This window comes from Felis catus, chromosome B3, assembly GCF_018350175.1.
Source record: "Felis catus isolate Fca126 chromosome B3, F.catus_Fca126_mat1.0, whole genome shotgun sequence".
Lineage (NCBI taxonomy): Eukaryota > Metazoa > Chordata > Mammalia > Carnivora > Felidae > Felis > Felis catus.
Window position 1 is genome coordinate 62001228 of NC_058373.1, and position 22843 is coordinate 62024070.

The 22843-nt window shown below is 41.1% G+C and overlaps 1 protein-coding gene across 1 annotated transcript in view; it reads left to right on the plus strand.

The window, feature by feature from the left end:
- Nucleotides 1-22843, plus strand: part of INO80 (INO80 complex ATPase subunit) — a 137121-nt gene that overhangs the window by 85938 nt on the left and 28340 nt on the right. Inside the window, 3 exon segments of the mRNA XM_023255482.2 lie at nucleotides 3729-3869; nucleotides 10177-10402; nucleotides 14480-14607. Of these exon segments, the coding sequence (XP_023111250.2) occupies nucleotides 3729-3869; nucleotides 10177-10402; nucleotides 14480-14607 (495 nt within the window).

Sequence of the window (22843 nt, forward strand, 5' to 3'; positions counted from 1 at the left end):
AGAAGAGATGAACCTTCTTTTCTGTCCCTCTTTCACCTACCCGCCCAAGCATCTTATGCAGTGATGTTTAAGGTGTCCTTCATGTTCTTTGTTAAGCATTAAATTTTTTTTGTAGGTGGCAGTGTTTAAGCAGCTGATGTTGTTCTGTGAAGGGAATGTGGGTAATGTGGTTATAAGGACTACCTGTGCTAAGAGAGAATTGATGGAACCAATGTTAAGAGAAAATAACCTGAGTAAAATATACTAGGAGTGGTCAGGTTTCTCTAAAGCTAAGGTTGTGAACGAGCTTTTTGAACTAGTTAATTTTTTTTTTAATCTAGAATCAGAAAGCTAAAAATCATCTTACCTTAGTGAATTCCAATGAGAATACCATCTTAACCTAGCTCATATAAGACAAGTAGACATGTTCTAATTTGGGAATGAGCACTCCCAGGAGTAGAATTATCATTAGACTTTTTCCAGAAATATATCACAGATAACATTGTGTTGAAAGGACTCCCTACAGTGAATGCTGTAACCCTAATAAATAACTACAATGTTGAAGAGAAAATAGTTGAAGGAAATGTTCATTCTTTCATCTTTTACTTTTATATTCTAGGAATGAAGTAAGAAACAGGCTTTGTTGAATTTTGCCATTTGAGAATACTTCAGACGAGGGTGACTTTAAGAGGTACCCGACATGGGGTGCCAGGTGGCTCAGTCAGTTAAGCATCTGACTTCAGGTCAGGTCGTGATCTCACGGTTTGTGAGTTCCAGCCCCACATCAGGCTCTCTGCGGACAGCTCAGAGCCTGGAACCTGCTTCAGATTCTGTGTCTCCCTCCCTCTGTCTCTCTCTGCCCCTCCCCTGCTCGCTATCTCTCTGTCAAAAATAAACATAGAGAAAGAGAGATCCCTGACACATTGTTTAGTTACTGCTCTGTATTTTTTTTTTTTAAGTTTATTTATTTTGAGAGCAAGAATGCACACTCATGGGCCAGTGGCAGGGGGGTGGGGGGAGCAGTGGTGGGACACAGAAGGAGAGCGAATACCAGGCAGGCTCCATGCTGTCAGTGCAGAGCCCAACGCAGGGCTCGATCTCATAAACTGTGAGATCATGACCTGTGCCAAAATCAAGAGTCAGATGCTTAGCCGACTGAAGCCACCCAGGTGCCTTTAGTTACTGCTCTTTAGAAGTTAGTAAACGATTCAGAAGACTTAAGGTCAGCTACTGCTGCTACCTCAGCCACCTGGGTGGCAGTAGACACCATATCTAGCAACCCTGAACTACTATTGTATTTCGTCGATGTGAACACTAATTACTAGAGTCTTAACCACTTCTCTTCACCCCCTAGGAGGGGCAAGAGGGCTTACCACCAATAATAAAAAATGTGCTTGCAAAAAACAAAATTCAGTACCTTTGTCTATGCATTAGGAATTGGGTTTGTTTTTTGTAAGTGCATGTTCTTAGCTATCCAGTGTTTCGTATTGGAAGAACAGGGTGATACTCGACCTAATAATCTTTGTAATGATCCTCACCCTAGGCATTCAGAAGATAATGGACATAAATATGTACAAAGTGGATGAACTTAAAAGATGCTAGCCAACATAAAGCTGAGAACACAGATACTGTTGAAAAACTATCAGAAGGTTAAAATTCTTTTCCGGGTAATGACAGAAACATGAACATCTAGAGAAAAATATCAAATACATCAAAACTGTGTAGGCCCATTGTTATAATAAAGTATTGTAAAAGCTTCCATACATTGTGGTTAGAAACCACTGGAGATGTCCCAGCTGTACTGAAAACAGTTAAAGCCTTTCAGTTTGTTCAGACCATTATTCTGAAAGTGCTGATTGGTTCATGGAAGCAGATTATGATACACATATCCTGCTAGACAACTTGAGATGACTTCCCTCATACTGATCCTGAAGAGCGCATTTATTTTGAGAAAAATTATGAACAAACGTAACTGAGGAAAGAAGCCTTGAAGAGATTTGGTTTTGAAAGCTTTTAGTACTGAAATTATAACTATTATTCTTCTGTAGAGGGTCCTAGTTACTGTTCATCTTGCAGTTTGTTTTCTTGACCTTGTAACAGTGTATAAATTTGACGACTTTGTATGTGTATTATCTTCATCTATATGGTTATTTAGGTTACCAACCTACCTTATCTGAGAAAACTATAAAGAAAAAAAGTGAAGTCATCAAGAATGAAGATCCAAAGATAAAATGTCTAACATTGCACTGAAGATTTGCATCTGCAATAAAGAACACTGAATCCCACTGACACATTCTTTTATGTGAATGTACCAGACTTTTAAAAAGTCTTTCATAGGAATGGCTGTAAACTGAAACTTTAACATGAGCTTTTAGTCTGATTAAAGTGTATTGATATAGTAATATATATGAAGAATTTATATTTTTAAAATGATGATCTGGTAAAGGTAGTAAAAAATTATTTCCTTTTCCTGAGCACTTGTATTGGTGTCACCAAATAAAACAGCTCACCTTGCTGGAACTATAATTGACCCTTGAACAGCACGGGTTACAGTTGCTGATCCCCTGCAGTCAAAAATATGCATATAACTTTGGACTCCCCCAAAACTTAACCACTGATAGCCTGCTGTTGACAGGAAGCCTTACCAATAACACATAATTTGTATGTAATATATGTTATATACCGTATCGTTAAAATAAAGTAAGCTAGAGAAAAGAATGTTAAAATCATAAGGAAGGGTCGCCTGGGTGACCCAGTCAGTTAAGCAACCGACTCAGTGTCAACTCAGGTCATGATCTCAAGGTTCGGGAGATAGATCCCCATATCATTCATCATTCTCCATGCTGACAGCACAGAGCCTGCTTGGGATTCTCTCTCTCTGCTCCTCCCCCACTTGCTTGCGTGTTCTCTCTCTCTCTCTCTCTCTCTCTCTCTCTCTCTCTCTCTCTCTCTCTCAAAATAAACTTAAAAAAATTGTAGGAAGGAGAAAATACATTTACAGTACTGTTCTGTTACTGCTGAAAAAAAATCCATGTATAAGTGGACCCACACAGTTCAAACCCATGTTGTTCAAGGGTCAGCTGTACACTGCATTGTTAGTATACACACATGATGCTAAGCAGATGTACCTTAAAATTTTGGGAAGAAACGTTGGTCATCGTGTGTTTTTTTTTTAATAATTTTTTTTTTTAATGTCTGTTTTTGAGAGAACATGAGCTGGGGAGGGACAGAGAGAAAGAGAGAAACAGAGGATCCGCAGTAGACTCTGTGCTGAGAACGAAGAGCCTGATGTGGGGCTGGGACTCATGAACTGTGAGATCATGACCTGACCTGAAGTCGGACACTTAACTGCCTGAGCCACCCACACGCCCTGGTCATCATGTTTAACTTAAGACATGAGTTTGCATCCATGGTGTAACAAATGAACCAGACTTCCCCCTCCATATGCATTGTGTCATCTAATGAACGTTATGTTCTTAACTATTTTATAAGTGTATCTTTCCCAGGAAAAGGTAGAATCAGAAGTGCCACTTGCTTATGGTGTATTAATAAAGCCATGTTTTAAAATTAGCATGGACTCTGACTATATTATACATTTGGTTCTAAATACTGGTTGTTTATTAGGATTCATAATGTTTACTAGAAGAATGTCTTTTAAGTCAGATGTTTAATATGTGACATTTTTTTCCGTTTTGCTTACATTAAACATAATTTGCATTATGATACTAATTTGCATTTTTGTTTTGTAGTCTCTGGTTTTCAGCAGCCACTGCAAAGCAGTAAGTGGCTACTCAGACCAGGTCATCCATCAGCGGAGATCAGCTACCTCCTCACTTCGTTGCTGCCTGCTCACTGAACTGCCATCTTTTTTGTGTGTGGCCAGTCCACGAGTAAGTGCCACAAGAGGGAAGAAACAAAATAGATGATACTTGAAGAAATAAACCAACTTTTAAGAGATCCATTTCTTAAACACAAGCGTTTAAGTTGTGTGGACCTTGAGAAACATTAATCCTCAGTATTTAGAAAGCATACATGGTCCTGGCTTTGCCAAGGCAACACTCCTCCCTTTAAATTTTGTTGGTTAGAGAACTATTGTATGGTAAATAGGAATGGCTTCTTTGCCTGACCAAGTCTCTCCTGTGTAGTTCCTCTCATTTAGTCAGGAAGGAGCTCTGAACTATCATGGGAGCAAGCCATCTGTCACGTAGGTTATCACCAAACAGCAGGGTCAAGGACAGTGGAATATTTGATAAGGAGAGGGAGCTGTTTGTTACCTGCATTGAGGTTTTTGAGGGTTTTTCAAGGGAGGGGGCTACATTGGGAGGGAGATTTGATCTGGCCTTATCGCTTCAGTGCAGTCTCCAAATAACAAAAGGAAACCTAACACTCCAGCATCAAGAAACTTCTTCATCTGGTGTCCTCTCACTTTCGTTAGCAGCCCTGCTGAGACTGGTTCACTAGTATGTTCGCCCTAAAAAGTAACTGTTGTGCTGTGTTCACCATTCAGCAGTCCTAGTCTTATTTGCAGATTGGGAGCAGTGTCTGTTATGGTTTCAGCGTTGAGCAACTGTTAGATGCCTCTTAACACCCCATTTATCAAAACTGAGCACTCTGGTGATATCTGACAGCATCACTGCAAAGGCTCCTCTTGGCCCAGTGCAGTGTTTTACTCTGCTTACCTCTTGTGCTCTTTCTTGTCCTTATTATTTTTTTTTAATTTTTTTTAACTTTTTAAATTTATTTTTGAGACAGGGAGAGACAGAGCATGAACAGGGGAGGGTCAGAGAAAGTGAGACACAGAATCTGAAACAGGCTCCAGGCTCTGAGCTGTCAGCACAGAGCCCGACGCAAGGGCTCAAACTCACGGACCGCGAGATCATGACCTGAGCCGAAGTCAGCCGCTTAACCGACTGAGCCACCCAGGCGCCCCTTTCTTGTCCTTATTGATCAGAGCCAGACAGAAGCTCTCTTACAACACCAGAAGAAGTATATGAAGGGAGAGGGACATAGTAGAGATGCACTAGACTCTGGTTAGAGCAGAGGACAAGTATCTGTCTTCCTGGCTCATTTCCTTTTGCTCTGGGGCATCTTCCAGTTAGCACGAAGACTCTTTAAGAGGCTGACATTCATTCATTCTTTCTTTATTTCCTCCTTTCTTTCTCTCTCTCTTTTCTTTTCTTTTCTTTCTTTCTTTCTTTCTTTCTTTCTTTCTTTCTTTCTTTCTTTCTTTTTCTTTCTTTTTCTTTCTCTCAGAGCACGAGTCCGGGGGAGGGGCAGAGAGGGGTCTCCAAAAAGGGACGGGCAGCGAGCCCCGCTGTGGGGCTCAGACTCTCGAATGATGAAATCCTCGCCTGAGTCGAAGTCCGACTCTCGACTGACTGAGCCACCGGGGTGCACCAAGAGGCTGACATTTCTTACCCTTCTGTGTTTTCTCTTGTTTTCTGCACTCATCCTAGAAGGCCTACTGGTTTCACAGTTCTCTTTAAAGAAGGTGGGGCCTTTTGAATCTTCCTTAGTGATAATTTTTCTGTCAGTATTTACATCTGCTTGCATCCTTTATTAAGTTATCAAAGGTCAGAATCTGGTGGAGGGTCCCAAGAAAGTTGATGAGTGGAAACAAGATGGTAGTACTGAGTCGCACTGACTCCTGCCTGCCTTAACTTCTTCCTACTGATCCTGTACTACATGAACTTGATTCCTAGGCCACCGTTAACTTTGATTTATATTGGCTATCTAAATAGAAAATATTTAGATTTTATATGTATCCAGTTCTTCAAAGCATTTTTGGTCTTTGAAGCTTAAGTTGATGTAGGGAAATTCACTTTTTCTACAAAACATCCAAGGTCTGGTGTTTCTATAGAAAGCAGTCTTTAGACTTCATAGTTGTGTAGTTCGTTGCCTTCTCACTCTCCCAATCTGATGTATATACTTAGAGACCTAATAAGAGGAAGTCTGGATTTCTGAGAGGGATCTCTAGACATTTTCACTTCTCATATCCCCAATGTTTTATAGAGCCAATTAAAAAGTGAAATGCCTTGGACCATCATTGCATTTACAGGCATGAAGATTCCTCATTTGTTCCACTCAGAGCTGTATAGCTAACTACTCTGAAGAACAACTCCACTCTCCCAACATACTCAAACACGCATACCCAAACTGTACTACTAGAGACTTGTTTTCTGAGGAGCCCAAAATCTAAACTGTCATGCCAGATGCTGCTTTTTCCCTAAAGAACAATAAATAATGAGTAGCTTAGAGAAGACCATAATAGCATAAAGGTGTGGTGGCAGGCAGGGAACAGAAGGAAACTTTTTTTTTATCATTTGGCTGAAGGGCTCTTCCCCAGCACCCTCCTTTCTTGCTCAGCGCCTTTATCTATAATTGTGTGTAGAGTTTCTTCATAAAGTATGTGCTGAACTTGAAATGAGAATAAGTAACACCATGGTTATGAGGACAGGAAGAAGAGTTTTAAGTATGTCTGAATATTTTATAAAGTCATACACAAGCTTTTACCTTGATCAGGCCTAGAGTGAATAATCATGTGATTCCTTAATTATCTTATATTGATTTTTAACCCATCTGTGGTAGGGACAGACTGATTTCCTTTGAAGTCTTAACCTTGGCCTTGAGCTTAAACAAATTAATGTCCTTGGCATGTGCTGTGGAAACTTTAGGGTCGGTTCAGGAAGAATTGTGCCATTAAGGAAGGAATTATAGGATTTCTTTTCTCATTAGCTAAGGAAATAATTCTGCAACGTTAATAAACTAAGACCCTGGAAATCCATCTTACCAAAAAAAAAAACCAAAAAAAACTGAAGCGCTTGGAGTGGCCACGCTTCTTAGAGCTAGAGCAGGAATATACATGTCATCAGGAAGGACGCGCTAAATGCTTGAGGAGACAGCCCTTGAAGATCCTATAGTTTAGGAAGTTAATGAAGCAAGAAACAGAGGTTAGCTCATGTGAGACTAAAGGGAGTATGCATTTCTATTTGTGGGGAGTTAAGAATGGTATGTCATGCTTCATCTCCCCCTGTTTCTGAACAGTCAGGAAGGCCACTGGGGTTAGCAGAATGGGTGGAGGCTGTCTAGGATAGAGCTGACTAGGGAAGCACAATTTAATTAGAAGTGGACTTGTTTGCCTCTTTTTGTGCCTCATGAGTTCACTGCTTACGTACTTACAACATGACATTCTGTGATTCTGCATATATCTTGATCCAGGGCTCCTGCCAAAGAAGCTTATTAAAACATTAAAAAATATTTCACTAAGAACTGGGCCCCGCAAACCTCCTAGTTTTCAATCCTGGACTTGGAAGGATATCAGCAAAATGAAATTGGAAAATAGGTGAAAGTTTATAACTGGAAAAAGTTGTTTTGGTTTTAAACTATAAGAGTGCTGGGTCACCTGAGTAGCTCAGGCAGTTAAGCATTTGACTTCGACTCAGGTGATGATCTCACGGTCCGTAGGTTCGAGCCCCACATTGGGCTTTGCACCCACAGTGCAGAGCCTGCTTAGGACTCTGTCTCCCTCTCTCTCTGACTCTCACCTGCTTATTCATATTCTCTCTTTCTCTCAAAAATAAACATTTTAAAAAATAATAAACTATAAGAGTGCCAAGGAATGAGTTCTAGACAGGAAAAACATTCTCCCTGTGTCCTATTCTCCCCCTATTTCTTCATGCTGAGTTTCTGGCTTTTGAGTTTTCATCTGGAGCATTTGGGCTTGACGTCTTATATATAGTTCCAGTATAAGTCCTGCTTTTCTATAAAGTAAACAATAATGATAAAAATAAGAACAGTTATATTTGAGCATAAAATTGGACTGTATGAGTCTCTCATCAGAAAAGACTAAATATGGGGCGCCTGGGTGGCGCAGTCGGTTAAGCGTCCGACTTCAGCCAGGTCACGATCTCGCGGTCCGTGAGTTCGAGCCCCGCGTCAGGCTCTGGGCTGATGGCTCAGGGCCTGGAGCCTGTTTCCGATTCTGTGTCTCCCTCTCTCTCTGCCCCTCCCCCGTTCATGCTCTGTCTCTTTCTGTCCCAAAAATAAATAAATGTTGAAAAAAAATTAAAAAAAAAAAAAGAAAAGACTAAATATGCTCTATTCGTCCAAGAGTGTATATAGTATAGAGAATTGGTCATACTTCTGTAGTTCATCCACTGCTGCTTGTACCATTGTTATGAAAGTACAGCTACTACTGATTGTGAGGTTCTGAGACTCATACCCTAGATGGTAGATACCTGCTCTGGTCCAGGATCTGCTGAGCTGCAGCCAGGACAGACCATCGTGGGAGAGATCCAATTTTTATCCACCTGCGTTTTACTCTGTCTTTATTTACCTGTGCTCAGCTTTAGGTGGGAAAAAGGAATAACTTGAACGCAAAAATACCCCTTTTTGAGTGGGCAAAGGTAGTATGAGATTACCAAAACCTGCTCCTAGTACTTTGTGTGAAAGTGATTTATGTGTGAGCTTATCTGGGTTTTGGAGCAGTAGGGGCCCTGCTTGCTCTGACCTTCCCTGTAGTTTGATATGTGGACTGTAGATGGCACTGCTTGCTAGCAAACTCAGTTCAGCTTCATCTGTAAGCCAGAGTAGAGCACTCTTGTGGCTATTAGTAAATGATGCGCTTTCTCTTGTTTATGGTATTCTGTAGTCTTCAGCAGAGGCACCTGCAGCCTCATAGTCAGCTAGCTGACTGTTAATGTAAACCAAGGCAGTATATCTTTTTCATTTTTTTTTGATGTTTATTTTTTTAGAGACCTAGAGTATGAGCAGGGGAGGGGCAGAGAGAGAGGGAGTCACAGAACCTGAAGCAGGCTCTAGGCTCTAAGCTGTCAACACAGAGCCTGACATGAGGCTCGAACCCATGAACCATGAGATCATGACCTGAGCCGAAGTTGGACACTTAACTGACTGAGCCACCCAGGCACCCTGGCAGTAGTTCTTAAGGCTTAGCCTGAGGTTCTGTAGTGCTCGTTAGAAACCTGGAGCTTTTGGCTTTTCCTTAGGTCTTCTGGATTAATATCTGCGCTTTAGATAAACTCCCAAGAAGGTTCTTAGGCATACAAAAACTTGACAACCATTCCATGGCCCTAAAGATTGATGGGCGTGAAAATAGAAAAGTTAATAGTAAGATATATTTTCCTAAATGTCTAACTTCTTGGAAATAATAGCAACAATGAAAGTAGCTACCTAGGTACAACCAGTGTTTTATGTTCTGGTCTCTCCTATACCTCTGCCCTTGCTTCTTATACCCAGTTTTCCCTCATCTTTTGGTCTAGTTCCAGGGTTTTTCTGAGCAATTTACTGCATTTAATGGGGCTTTAGCATTATTTTCAACCTGAACTCGCAGATAATCAGAGCCTCCAAATTTTAACAGACGGTAACTTGGGCTCCTAATCGGATGATTTCACAGCTATCTGAATACACAGATGCTTATTAGCAGTGGGAATAGACCCAGATCGCTAAAGGATTATTAAAAAGCTTGTTTCTAAATTAACAGGAGCCTTCTATTCCATTGGGGGGCAGCATTTCAGTGTGGTTGCACCTTGTGGTGTGATAAGATTTTGTGCCTAGCCTCTGTCCTAGCCAAGAAATGAATCCACTACTCTTTGGCAGTTGCTTTCTCCACCTGCCTCTACCGTGTCCCAGCTTATGGCCTAAAAGAAAGGTTCTTTTATCTTCCATTAGATTTGTCAATTAACAACCTGGTCAGGGAAGAGAGAAAGAAGTATTGATAAATACAGGAGCTTTGCCACAAAAGCATGAAAGATAACTTCATATGCACTGGGCCCATAACTCTTTAGTTCTTTAGTAATGACTGCGGAGCTCCAGCTCCCTTTCTGATCTCACCATTTTGTGGATGGCTAATAGAACTTCACTGAAAACACTATCCAGCAATGAGGGGAGGTGGCAGAGTAATCAGATCTATATATACACCTGTGATAGAATTATTCCTGACTTGGTATCCCAGTTTTTCTGCAAACTCCAGCACTCTTTGGATCTTTAGTTTGCTGCAGGTTCATGTTGAAGAGGTTAACCTTTTACGTGGACCAGCTCACTAGGTCATTATTAACGGCAGCTTATTTGTCAGAACAAAGAAGTTCAAACCACTAGCCTAAAAATTATCCACATTTGTCTGATTTCAGAGTTGAAGTGTAGGAAATGTCAAAGCTATCTCATGTGGATCTTTCACTGTAGGTTACCGCAGTGCCATTGGATTCTTACTGCAATGACCGAAGTGCAGAATATGAGCGGCGAGTGCTGAAGGAAGGAGGGAGTCTGGCAGCCAAGCAGTGTTTGTTAAATGGGGCCCCTGAGCTGGCAACAGATTGGCTAAATCGACGATCCCAGTTCTTCCCAGAGCCAGCTGGAGGACTGTGGAGCATCAGGCCTCAGAATGGCTGGTCTTTCATCAGGATTCCAGGTAAGTTCTCTGTTCTCTTGGAATGTATTCCCAGTTCTGGCAAGTGGGGGAACCAGAGACATACTCCATGTGGTAGTTTCAGATATTTGAAATTCAAAGTTTTGGGCTTGTTTCCTGTTTTGCCTTTAGTAACTTTATAGATAAAAATACTTAAGTAATTTATGACTGAAGAGAGAAATGTTTTTTCGATTTGTGCTTACGTACTCTCCTTTGACAAGCTTACAACTGAGATAGGAATGCCACCCTTTAAAGGGGGGAGGGGGATAGAAATAAACTTGGTAGGAAAGGTTCCAGGTTGAGTGAGTACAGTTGTCTTGTGCTATTGCCAGTAGAGTGAATGAGAATGTCGTCACTCACAGAAAGCCTCGTTGAAGTAGCATAAACAGTGTCCTGCACGGAGCACTAGAGATCTGAATGATAACCAGAAGAAAAACAGTGTGTTTTGTGCCAAAATGCTAGCGGATTCCCAGACCTCCTAGAGTCAAGGTCGAGGGTTGAAAGGAAACTAGGTTTTCATCTTTGCTTTAGTGAGACTACTGTTAAGGAAACTGAACACAGAGTTCATAGGCTTATGTTCTTTGCTTACACCTGCTGGCAAACTGGAATGGTAGTTGAGAGCTACCGTGTTAGTTTTGGTTGTCCAGATTCTCTGATATTTTGAATGTATTCTTCTTACTGGATATGATGGAAGTGAACTAGAGCTAAGCATTCAAAAAGAATCTTCCAAGTGTCAAAGGACTTAGGGTCAGCCTGGTAGGAGCTGTGGGGGTGCTTTGAACTAGAAGATGCCATTTTGAGTTTATGAGAGCAGCATTGTATGTGTCCTCGTAGCAGTCTTAGAACACCTGAAAGCATTGGGTGAAGGTGTACTGTAGGAAAACAAAGGGAAAGCCCAATTGTAAAACAGGCCTGGTTTGTAGTGGGAATAGAGGAATAAAATCTACCGGGTCTGGAAACCATAGAATCCCAGGCAGAAGATGAGCACAGGTGTTGAAAGAAGCAAGACAACACCTTGTTTCTTCTTTCTCCTTCCTTCACTGTGGCTCCTAAGTTCCCAGTACAGGAGTAGAAGGCTTATTGCTGGCGCTGTGGGAATCTCTTGTGGCTTTTCCTGTTCTTTGAAAGAAAAATGGACCTTGTTTAAATTGCAGGAAGTGTCTGAGTTCTTTTCGCATCGATAAAAAGCGCCAGCCTCACTGGCTGTTTACTGTGAGAACCAACCAGCTCCTCACTGACCCCATTGTGCTCTGTAGACTGGCTGGGGCAGGGCAGTGAGGGGTGGGGGTGCAGGGTCACTGAAACCTGTATTTTATCTCTTTTTTCTCTATACTTTTACATTTTCTGTTTCCTTAGGAAGGGTTGGTTCCATTATAGTCCCCGAGAGACCAAAATCTCCTGGATTTCTTTCACACCTTGAATGCAGCTCCCTGTTTCACCTGGAGAAAGATGCACAGTCCTTTAAAAATTCTCTCTTGGAAAAAGGAGATATTATTTCATCTGTTACCCTAATTTTACTGCCATGGGATATATTCATTTTCTAAGTAGGCACTTACACAGCTGTGGTCAGTAAGAACTTGTGTCTAAGTGAATACTATAAGACTGTACTGCAAGATTGTAGAAAATATTGCAGGAAGGTAGGATAGGTCTGTTCAACATGTTTTGAGATCCTGTTTTAAGAGAGGTTTGCCTTGGCACAGTCAGCCTAATTTCTAGGGAATCGTGCTCTTCTTGGCTCTGTGCCCTACTTAGTAACAGGTGGTGCTGTTGTCTAGTGCAGCTTTGGTAGCTTCTAAAAAATTGGGTAATGGATGCCAGGCCCAGAAGGTACCAATGTTTGCACGGAAAGAAACCCATTTTTTCTGCTTATCTTCTAAGGACAAGTACTGGGGGCTGACTTCTCTGTCTAGGATGCTTAACAGAGAAGGAGAAATATTGTTCATTGCTTAAGTATTTTAAGACTATTGCTACAGTGTCTTTCTTCTTAGGCCTTTTCTTTCAGAGTGGTCCAAAGAAATCCAACCCATCTATTTTCAGTCCCCACGTACACAGTAATAGCTAACAACAGGTGCCACTCTTAATTCTTTTGGGTGCATCAGAGTTCTGTCCTTCAGAGTCTGTATACATCTTCATCTCTGAGCCTTCCTAATCTTAGCATCAGTTTGCTCTAGTTAGCAAAGTAAAGTAGATGTAGGAAGCAGGAATGTGTGAGAACCATTGAATCATGATTTTGAGGTGAAGCTTCTCAGTATGCAGTCACAAGAGATTTATATATGCTTAAATATTTTGGTTGAGGGAGTGGATGTGAATGGAGAGAGAAGATAAGCAGGCTGCAGAAATCTGATGAGCTTAGCTTGCCCACTCTACTCAATGACTGAAAAATATATGGACTTTTTTTTTCACCTTCCTGTGCTTTTAATGAAAAAAGAAAAAAAAAAAGAAAGAAACTATTGTCTAAAGCTGATTGGTAGCTCTGTGGGGAATGTTTAGGAGCTATCAAAATTGAGGGATCCCATGAAATCCAATTAAATGAGAAAGGTAAGGTGATCGTGACAAGAAAACCTTGAGGTTGTTAGGAAAGCGTTACCGCTTGGTCAGATTTGGAATTTGTACAGGCCTCCTTGTCTGGTGCCAGGGAGAGGGCTTAGCATTCGGCTCTGTCCCAGCTGCAGTCATTTGATTGTGTTGGTAAGGAGACCAACAAAAAGAAGAGCATTTCAATAATCTAAACAGGACCAAACAAAGAGGCTGAACAAAGGTGTGTGCCATAGCTTGGGGGGGAGGGGGGGCGGGGGCGGTGGAGAGAGAGATGTGGCCTGGCAGCATTCCGAAGGTGGGAAAAGGCAAGCTGCAGTGCTGAGGAGTAAACATCCAGGGCCTGTGGCTTTGTAGCAAAAACAGAGTGGCTGATGATTTGTTATGGTGCTGTCAGCACATCCGCTCTTGTTAGGTTTATACAATAATTGTGCACTTGGCGAATAGTGGCGAGAACAGAGAAATCTCCATTCAGAACTCTTGGATTGCTCTCAACAGTCAGCCTCTGCAGTTCTGAGAGGAAAAAACCATGGATTCAAACCCAGAAACTAGGGGTAGACAGCATGTTTTTTTAATAGTTTCCTTTTTTACTTCTGTTGCTTAGTTGTCTATGTAATATGTCTATCCTTGGTCTCTCTCTTGTTGCATCCCAGAGCCACTTCCACATGTACTCTTAACTCTCCCAGCCTCTTAAGCCTCATTTCTTCCCCTCTTACTAGCAGTGATTGTTCGGGGCATGTTTATGGACCAGTCTGCAAACAGGAAATTCTACTTCCTGAAATGTGATGGGAGTTGAATGATACTGAATGGATAAGATGAATATTTGGGAGTTAAGTGTTCTGTAAAGATCTCTGGCTAAAATACTTTTTTTTTTTTTTTTTTTTTTTTAATGGGAAGAGGAGAGAGAAAGTGCAAGTTAGTGAATAAAAGCAGTTTCTATTTCACAGAAACCCAGTCTTTATTAAATTACAGTTTAGGATAATGACATTTACCAACCAACCTATTTGAAATCATCGAGGAGAAGGAGTTTGGATTTAAACAAAGGGACAGAAGTGGATATGTTTATTTGCATTTCTCAATATTTAAGTGTCTCTGGGGATAGGCAAGAGTAGCCCTTGTTTCTGTACATTCTCATGCTTTTAGGGGGTGTAAACCATATAGCTGTAGAACTAGCAGAAACAGACATCTAGAGATAGGATGAACAAGGAGAAACAGGTCACTTACAGCATGTATGACGTGGGCCTCTTGGATGTCCCTGTGTACCTGCTATCCCCATGGAGCAGGGAAGCTTTTGAATGCCTTAGGAGCAGTTGTCTGTCAATTGCAAGGGAACCTACACCTCCCTCTTTCAGGATACTGCTTCCCAGAGCACTACTGGATCATGATTTAACAGTGCTTTGGATTGTTCTCTAGAGTACTTTTCTGCTCTCATGGTGATAAGCATCCTGGTTGTAATTTTGGCTGCATACAGCTTTGCAGTGAGTGATTTTGCTGCCTCAATTAAATACAGTTTCCCCCCTCCTCCCTCCCTTTTCTTCTCCCCAGGCAAGGAGAGCCTCATCACTGACAGTGGAAAGCTGTATGCCCTTGATGTCCTCCTGACTCGGCTCAAGTCTCAAGGACATAGGGTCCTTATCTACTCCCAGATGACCAGGATGATAGACCTGCTGGAGGTAGGAGAAGGAACCTTGGGGACCTAGGACACCTTGACATTTCACTTGCAGGAATCACATATCTATGACTCATGTCAGTCCTGCCTAATAGGAACCTAGAATTTGTCTTTGTGATTTTAGTGTCTATAAAGGGAGAAGAAGCAGCTCCTGGCAGATGTGAGAATATACAAAGGACTTTTACCTCCTTCCCTACACAAGTGAAATAGAACACCCCCTACTCCTTCCTTTATTGGGGAACAAATTTCCTAATGTTAAAGTAGATCAGAGCCTAGGAATTACTTAAAAAGTCCTCTGATGGGGAGCCTGGGTGGCTCAGTCAGTTAAGCCTCTGACTTCAGCTCAGGTCATGATCTTGCCTTTTCCGAGTTTGAGCCCCGCATTGGGCTCTGTGCTGACAGCTTGGAGCCTGGAGCCTACTTTAGATTTTGTGTCTCCCTCTCTCTTTCTGCTCCTCCCTTGATGGTGTGCGCGCTCTGTCTCTCTCTTTCTTTCTGAAAAATGAATAAACATTAAAAAAAAAAAAGTCCTCTGAAATTCTATATGGAAAACAAGATTTAGGATTAGTTTTCTAAGTAAAAAGCCAGAGAACAGCAATTCAATCTGAGTTAATGTAGTGATCTCAACTTGGATACATACTTCATTCTCTTGGAGGAGCTTTAACAAATAGTGATGCCTTGTCCCATCCTCAGAGAGTCTTATTTAATAAGTTTGGAATGAGGCCTAGGCATCAGGATATTTGAAAGCTTATGAGGTGATTCTGATATGCAACCAAAGTTGACAACTGTAGGGTTATGGTGAAAGATACAGCTTGTCTTACTGTATATGGCGGCTTCTGTTTCTTTAGGCTTCCAGGTTGACATTCTCTCTGCTTTTTTGTCTCAGTGGAGACTAATTACTTAAGAGAGAGGAAGTCATGGAGATCAAACAGGAGAGTGAAAGTGAGGACAAATAATCACAAACTACCAGGATTAGTGTTTAGAGCCAGAAAGTTGGATAGCCACTGGCCAGGAGGCTAAAGCACCTGGATGTAAGTAGTGTATAAATTTTCTCATGTTTTTCCATGGGCTTTACATTGCTAAGGCTGCATATTCTAACCCTGCTACCCCAGGGAGTATTGGACCATGATAATCCCTATCTAGGAATAAGGGACTAGGGAATATATCAGCACAGATGGAATGAAAGGTAGCATAGGGAAGAAGTTTTAGGTTCTTTGGAAGCCAGACCTGGCTTGCTGAATTTTGTCGTAGTATTTTTGTGGTCTTTTTAATAATCTGGCAACATCTGTTAGCAAGAGACCTAACAAATGATATTCGAGGTAACTTGAATCACTAAGTCTGGCATTTAATACAGTGTTCAGCCCCTTCATTGCTGTCAACCGGTTGAACTTTCTGGTTTGTCCTATGGAATAGGTCACCTATTTCTATATGATGGAAAAATGTTGGTGGGTGTAAGTCAGTATAACAGAAGTAATTAAGCAGTTGTTTGATGCAGATCTTAACTTATGTTAAGGGTCCTAACAGCAGTAATCCAAAATAAAAGGACTACCTGTATCTTTAATGTTCTGTTCAAAATGATGCCAATAGCCAAAATAAGATGAGTAACTTTACTTTTTTGGGGCTCTTTTAGATAAAGTGCACTTGCCTTGTCCTGAAGAGTCAGGGAAACATAGATGAGGTGTGGTGATACTGTACTGCCGTGAATTATAGAAAAAGTAATATGCTAAAGATTTTTTAGGGAAAATGATGATCTTTTTTCCCCAAGGTTATGCCAGTATGTTATAGAGTCCTAAAAGTTGCTTTTAGGAAAGTGCCAAGGGTAAGTGGGGTAAGCTACCAAAAAATAAGCTAGCTCTAGTAGATGAAGATGATTTAAATGTGGTACAGTCCTATATTGTAGTTCCTCATGCTGTATATTATACACTTATAGGTATTCATAAATATTACTAAAATAAGTGATTCAGAGTATGATAGTGAGTTTTGTTAAGGATGAGTGCTATAAACCCTACCCAATAGAGTCACTTCCTATCTCTCTGTGATGCAGCAGGGCTTTGGGAGTGGTTGGGGGGATGTGGGTATTGTGGGTAGGTTTTGCAGACATGGCAGCTTGAGAACCTCTTCTAAATGTAGTTGCATCTCTGTTTGGGGAATTCTGAATTAGGGAAAACCAAGTTCAAAACCTGAACTTCATAACTGCTAACATTCCTTAGCTGTATGGGTAACATGCCTCTAGGATGATGAAGCCAGAAAATGTTGCGACTGTTTACATGTTTTACTGAAAAACTAAAATGAAACTCTTATCTGACTTCCTTAATACTATATTATCCTTTTTTCTGTTTATTTGTTTTTATATTATTTTACTCCAATGAACCACATTCTGTATTTCGGGAGGTTAATCCTCTAAATCTGTTTTGTGGGCACAGAACTAAAATGTCCATGATGTTTTATATATGTCTAACCATTTATTGAAATATAATCCTATTGTGAAAAATATATATGATTCTATTGTGGATCTTGGGACAATGCAGGATTAGGTCTATATTTCTTTACCTTTTCAAAGAGTATCATGGGTTTTTAAGTCATTGTCATAATAGAAGTTTCCACTGTAGGGGCGCCTGTGTGGTTCAGCTGGGTAAATGTCCAACTTCAGCTCAGGTCATGGTCTCATGGATTGTGGGTTCCAGCCCCATGTCGGGCTCTGTGCTGATAGCTCAGAGCCTAGAACCAGCTTCAAATTCTGTGTCTCCCTCTCTTCTCCACTCATGTTCTGTCTCTCAAAAATCAATAAACGTTTAAAAAAAAAAAAAGGCTTTCACTGTAAACATTAGTTAGAACCACATATCAGCTTTTTTTTTTTAAGTTTATTTATTTATTTTGAGAGAATGCAAGTGGAGGAGGGATAAAGAGAGAATCTCAAGTGGGCTCCGCACCGTCACTGCAGAGCCCAATGCAGGCTCGAACGCATGAACCATGAGATCATTACCTGAGCTGAAGTCGGTTGCTTAAACTTAACTGAGTCATCCAGGTGCCCCATAGCCATGTATCAGCTTTAAAACGTGACCTGGCAGGGGCGCCTGGGTGGCTCAGTCGGTTAAGCGTCCAACTTCGGCTCAGGTCATGATCTCACGGTCCATGAGTTCGAGCCCCGCTTCGGGCTCTGTGCTGACAGCTCAGAGCCTGGAGCCTGCTTCAGATTCTGTGTGTCCCTCTCTCTGACCCTCCGCCATTCATGCTCTGTCTCTCTCTGTCTCAAAAATAAATAAACATTAAAAAAAAAAGTTTTAAAAAACGTGACCTGGCACATGAACCCTGAGGATCACATTATAGAAAGGCCCTTCCGATCTGCATAAATGCTTTTTCCCTTGAGTACACTTGACCTTTTCTTTAAAAAAAAAAAAAGTACCTTGACCTTTGCCTTCCTTCTTCATTCTCAATGTGTTGTAGGTTTTGTTTGGTTAGTTTTAGATTAAAAAAAAATCCCCCCCCCCCCCCCAGCATTTTCTTTTTACCATAGCATGTTACACCTTGTATATAAGAGGGAAAGAAAAGCTTTCAGTAGAGCAAGACATGGAAACTCACATTGGGGGCATTGAAGCTCTGTTTTGTAACTGTGGAGCACATCAGCATCTCTTTCATCCAGCAGCCTCTTTGGGCTTTTTGTTCTGTGCCTTAGCCTTGGCTATCTTTTTTACTGTTTCTAGGACTCAGAAGAACCAAAAGACAGTAAAAATCCACATACTTCTGTATGACCAGGTTTGTATTTTGTGAGAAATACTAGTTCTGGGCACTTAGTATTTGCTCAGTATTTTTTGAAGTGACTGATAGACTCTTTCTCTTGCTCAAAAATATGACTTTAAGTTTCTTGTGAATATATCAGATCTTATTCCAAGAAGAATTCTATATTCACAAATGTTTTATTCTTTCCCATGGTATCCAAATACCATTTCTGGATAGGGGATAAAAAAGCAGGCTGCTAAATTTCCGGGGCCAGAAGTTTTTAGTGTGCCACAGGCAAAAGTCAAAGCTTTGGATAGGGGAGAATATTTTAGATCATTAAATATTGTGCTATGGATTTATTTTATATTTACTGAATCACCTGTAAGGTCTTTGCTGGTGAGGGTACTGGGGGGAAACAGACATGGCCCCTTTGCAGTTAGGATGATGGCATCCACCTGTATGTCAAACAAAACTTTTCCTGCCACCACCATTTTTACCCTAGTTTGGAAACTCCCCGACCCCCACCACCATATTCTGATAGTTGCCAAAAGCTTTTAACTCACTACAGATGACTTACATCATCTTTGGGTTGTCTCATTTGAGGTTCATTCCTGTTACATCAAGCAAGTGAGTCTGTACTTTAAGGAAATAAGCTTCAGTATTTTCTATGCAATACAAAAGTATTTGGAACGGGTCAGCCAGCTGGTGCTGTATGTGGTGTGATTGTTAAGTATTGTAACCCAGACAAATCTTGAACTGCACCAATACATTAAAATAGTGCAATACAGTATTAAATCCAGATAATCTATAGCTAATGATGACATTTGAGACACTAGGTTGTGTAACTTGCCCAGTCAGCAAGTACCTCCTAGAGGAGGATTCATCCTTGATAGATGTTCTATCATTTATGAGCTGGCTTCTCTTAGAAGTCCCAAATTACCTTTGGGAGCTGTGATTCTAAACATACTGGGAAGCTGGGTATTCTAAAGCTGCTCCATGGAATGAAAAGCAAATTGGGATCAAGCATTCTGATTACATTTTAGGAATGATGGAAGGAAATGTGTCAGCTTACAACCACACTATGTTTATTCTGCTTCATTCATTCATTTCTTTTCCATGCTGACTATGAGCAAGGCATCGTGCTAGGCAGATGTGAATGTAAGTTAAATGTGATCTTTGATTTCGAGGAGTGTATCTAGTGGAGGATATATACTACATACAACACACACACACAACTATCAAGTGTACCCTGATACCAGTGGCCAAAATGAAGCATAAACAGAGCTGAAGATAGCAAAAGGGATACATTTATTTCTAACTGGGTCACTTGAAGAAGGGTTCACATAGATAGTGACATCCAAACTGAACTTAAATAGAATTGCAACCATCAGGGAGAAGGACATTCCAGACTAAGGAAGCCAGGTGTACAAAGGCACAGAGATGGGAAGGCACAAGACATTTGTGGGGACTAGCTCAGTGTGATTGGATCATATGGTGTAGGAGAAAAGGGAATAACACAAGTATTATGAAAGCAGATTATGGTGGGCCTATGTGTCCCTTGTGATCAGGTCTTGCTCCAAAAGACTCTTTGTATTAGATGAGGGAAGGATGGCTGCCATATTTCACTCATTTTGCAATTTGCTTGGACAGTAGAGAGGTTGTAATAGACATTGAGATGAGCCTTACTTTTTGCTGGTGCTAGGCCCCAAAGATGGAAAGGGGCGTGTTCAGAAAAATAAAGTTAGGCCAGGTCTGCAGGTTTGTGAATCATACCAAGTCTTTCCCCCAAATTGTTTTGGGAAAGTGAAATTGGGTTTAAATGAACAGCAGAGGCAACTTTGAAATAGAAAAGACTCAGAATGGAAGATTCATGTTAGGGATATATAAACATTTGCCTTTAGTTTTTCAAATGCCCAGTTATCCTTTCTTTATGATGATAATGGATGGAGGTTATGGACAACATGTTTGAGAACCATATAGAGGCACCTGGGTGGCTCGGTTAAGCATCCGACTTTTTGTTTCAGCTCAAGTCATGATCACACGTTTCCTGGGATTAAGCCCTGCATCAGGCTCTCTGCTGAGAGGCTCTCCCTCAAAAAAAATAAAAACTTTAAAAAAAAAAAAAAAAGAACCTTACATGGCTTCTCCCTCACACACCACCACCACCTTTTTCCCCCCTACTGTTGCATGTGAGCAGTAGTACAGGGGTTAAGCCAGAGGCTCTGGCACCAATTAACTTGAGTTCCATTACCCACTGCCTGTGTAACTTTAGAGACTTAACATCTGTAAAATGGGAGGGACGATAACAACACCTACCTTAAAGGCTACTGTAGTGAGGATTAGATACGCAAAACCAGGTAAAATGTATAGCATAGTGATTGTCACTTAGTAAACGTTCGTTAAGTGCTAGCCATCATCATTACCACTGCTGCTTCAGGATGAACCTAGTCCCTTTGTGATACATCTTTGGGTGTGTGAAAGTTTGCTTTTATTTAGTATACTTTAAAGGAGAGGTACTTGCTGAAGCTATTTTGAGTTATGCCGATACCTCCGCAGCTACTGTTTTATTTTCTTATTTAAAAAAAAAATTTTTAATGTTTATTTATTTTTGACAGAGAGAGAGAGACAGAGCATGAGGGGGGGGGGAGGGGCAGAGAGAAAGGGAGATCTGAATCTGAAGCAGGCTCCAGGCTCTAAGCTGTCAGCACAGAGCCCGACGCGGGGCTCAAACTCATGGACCATGAGATCATGACCTGAGCCGAAGTTGGACACTCAACCGACTGAGCCACCCAGGTGCCCCTGTAGCCACTGTTTTAAATGTGGCTTTATAGATATGATCCAGAACTGACTTGTCTTCTCGATGTGTATTCTAAGAGTGGTTTTCAAATTGGTGGGGTCGGGTAGAGGACAGAATTCCTAGGTAGAGATGAAGCAGGTGGGGCCCTAGACTCCCCCTTCTTCATCAACCAGAATAATAATGCATTTTATCTATTTTATATTAGGAGGTTTTCATACAAGATTTTGCTTGGAAAAAAACAGTTCCAGGGTTTTTAAGATAGTATAGGATATGATCCACAACAGTGTTTCTCAAACTTAAATGTACTTACAAATAACATATTTAAAAAATTTTTTTAATGTTTATTTTTGAGAGAGAGAGACAGAGAGTGTGAGCAGGGGAAGGGCAGAGAGAGGGAGACACAGAATCCAAAGCAGGCTCCAGGCTCTGAGCTGTCAGCACAGAGCCTGATGTGGGGCTCAAACTCCCAAACCGCAAGATCATGGCTTAGGCCAAGGGCGGACGCTTAACCACCTGAGTCACCCAGGCTCCCCAGGTAATACATGTTAAAATACAAATTCTGATTCATTAGTTATAGGATGATCTCTCAATTCTGCACTTTTTTAAAAGTTTATTTATTTTTGAGAGAGGTGGGGGAGACGGAGGGAAAGAGAATCCTAACCAGGCTCTGTGCAGTCAGCACAGAACTGGATGCAGGACTCAAACTCACAAACCATGAGATCATGACCTGAGCTGAAATTAAGAGGTTGGGTGCTTAACTGACTGAACCACCCAGGCACCCCCCTCAATTCTGCATTTTTTGTTTGTTTTTTAATGTTTATGTATTTATTGGCGGGGCGAGGTACAGAGAGATAAGAAAGAGAGAATCCCAAGCAGGCTGTGCACTCTGTGCACAGAGCCAGACACAGGACTTGATCCCACAAACTGCAAGATCATGACCTGATCAGAAGAGTGGACACTTAACTGACTGAGCCACCCAGGCACCCCCCTCAATTCTGCATTTTTAACAAACTGCTGGTGTTTCCAAGTGCTGCTTCTCTGAGGACCATGCTGCAATAGCAAGATTCTAAGGGACCATGTTCTGCCTTCTTTTTGTAGTGGTGGTTCTCAGCTGCAGATATAGGTTATCTATTGCACTCATCTTTGGAGCTTTAAAACAAACAAACAAACAAACAAACAAAAAAACCACTCCGGGCCCTAGCCCAGACCTACAGAGTCTGAATTTCTGGGGTGGTTCCAGGCACATGTATTTTTAATCCTGGTTGAGAATCACTGCTCAAATACCAAAAGTACATCTTGTCCATAACCCCTTTGGCTTCTTCAATAGTTTTTAAAAATAGTATCTGCTAGAATTGTATAGCTCTCAAGACTTCCTAAATGTTAAAAGCCATATTTTTTATTTTATTAGTTTAAGCAGTATTAGAATTTACTTTGGTTGGTAGTTAGTGATCCACAAGAATCCACTTGAGAGTACTAATGTTCGTATTTGTTTATAAAGGAGGATACTAAATTATGAGACCTGGAAGAGAAAGAAGGTCTATATTTGGTTTCCCTTCTGTCTTTGCTTCTTTTAGTGGAACAAAAAGAATTGCTTTACAAGGCTCTAGGAAATCTAATCATTCTGGTGGATCATTTTCTAAGTCTTTCCTAAATACCAAAAGGGACTTGAGTGAGAGATACCTTGGTGTATACAGAGTACCATGTATAAGGAAGGACTGGATAATGG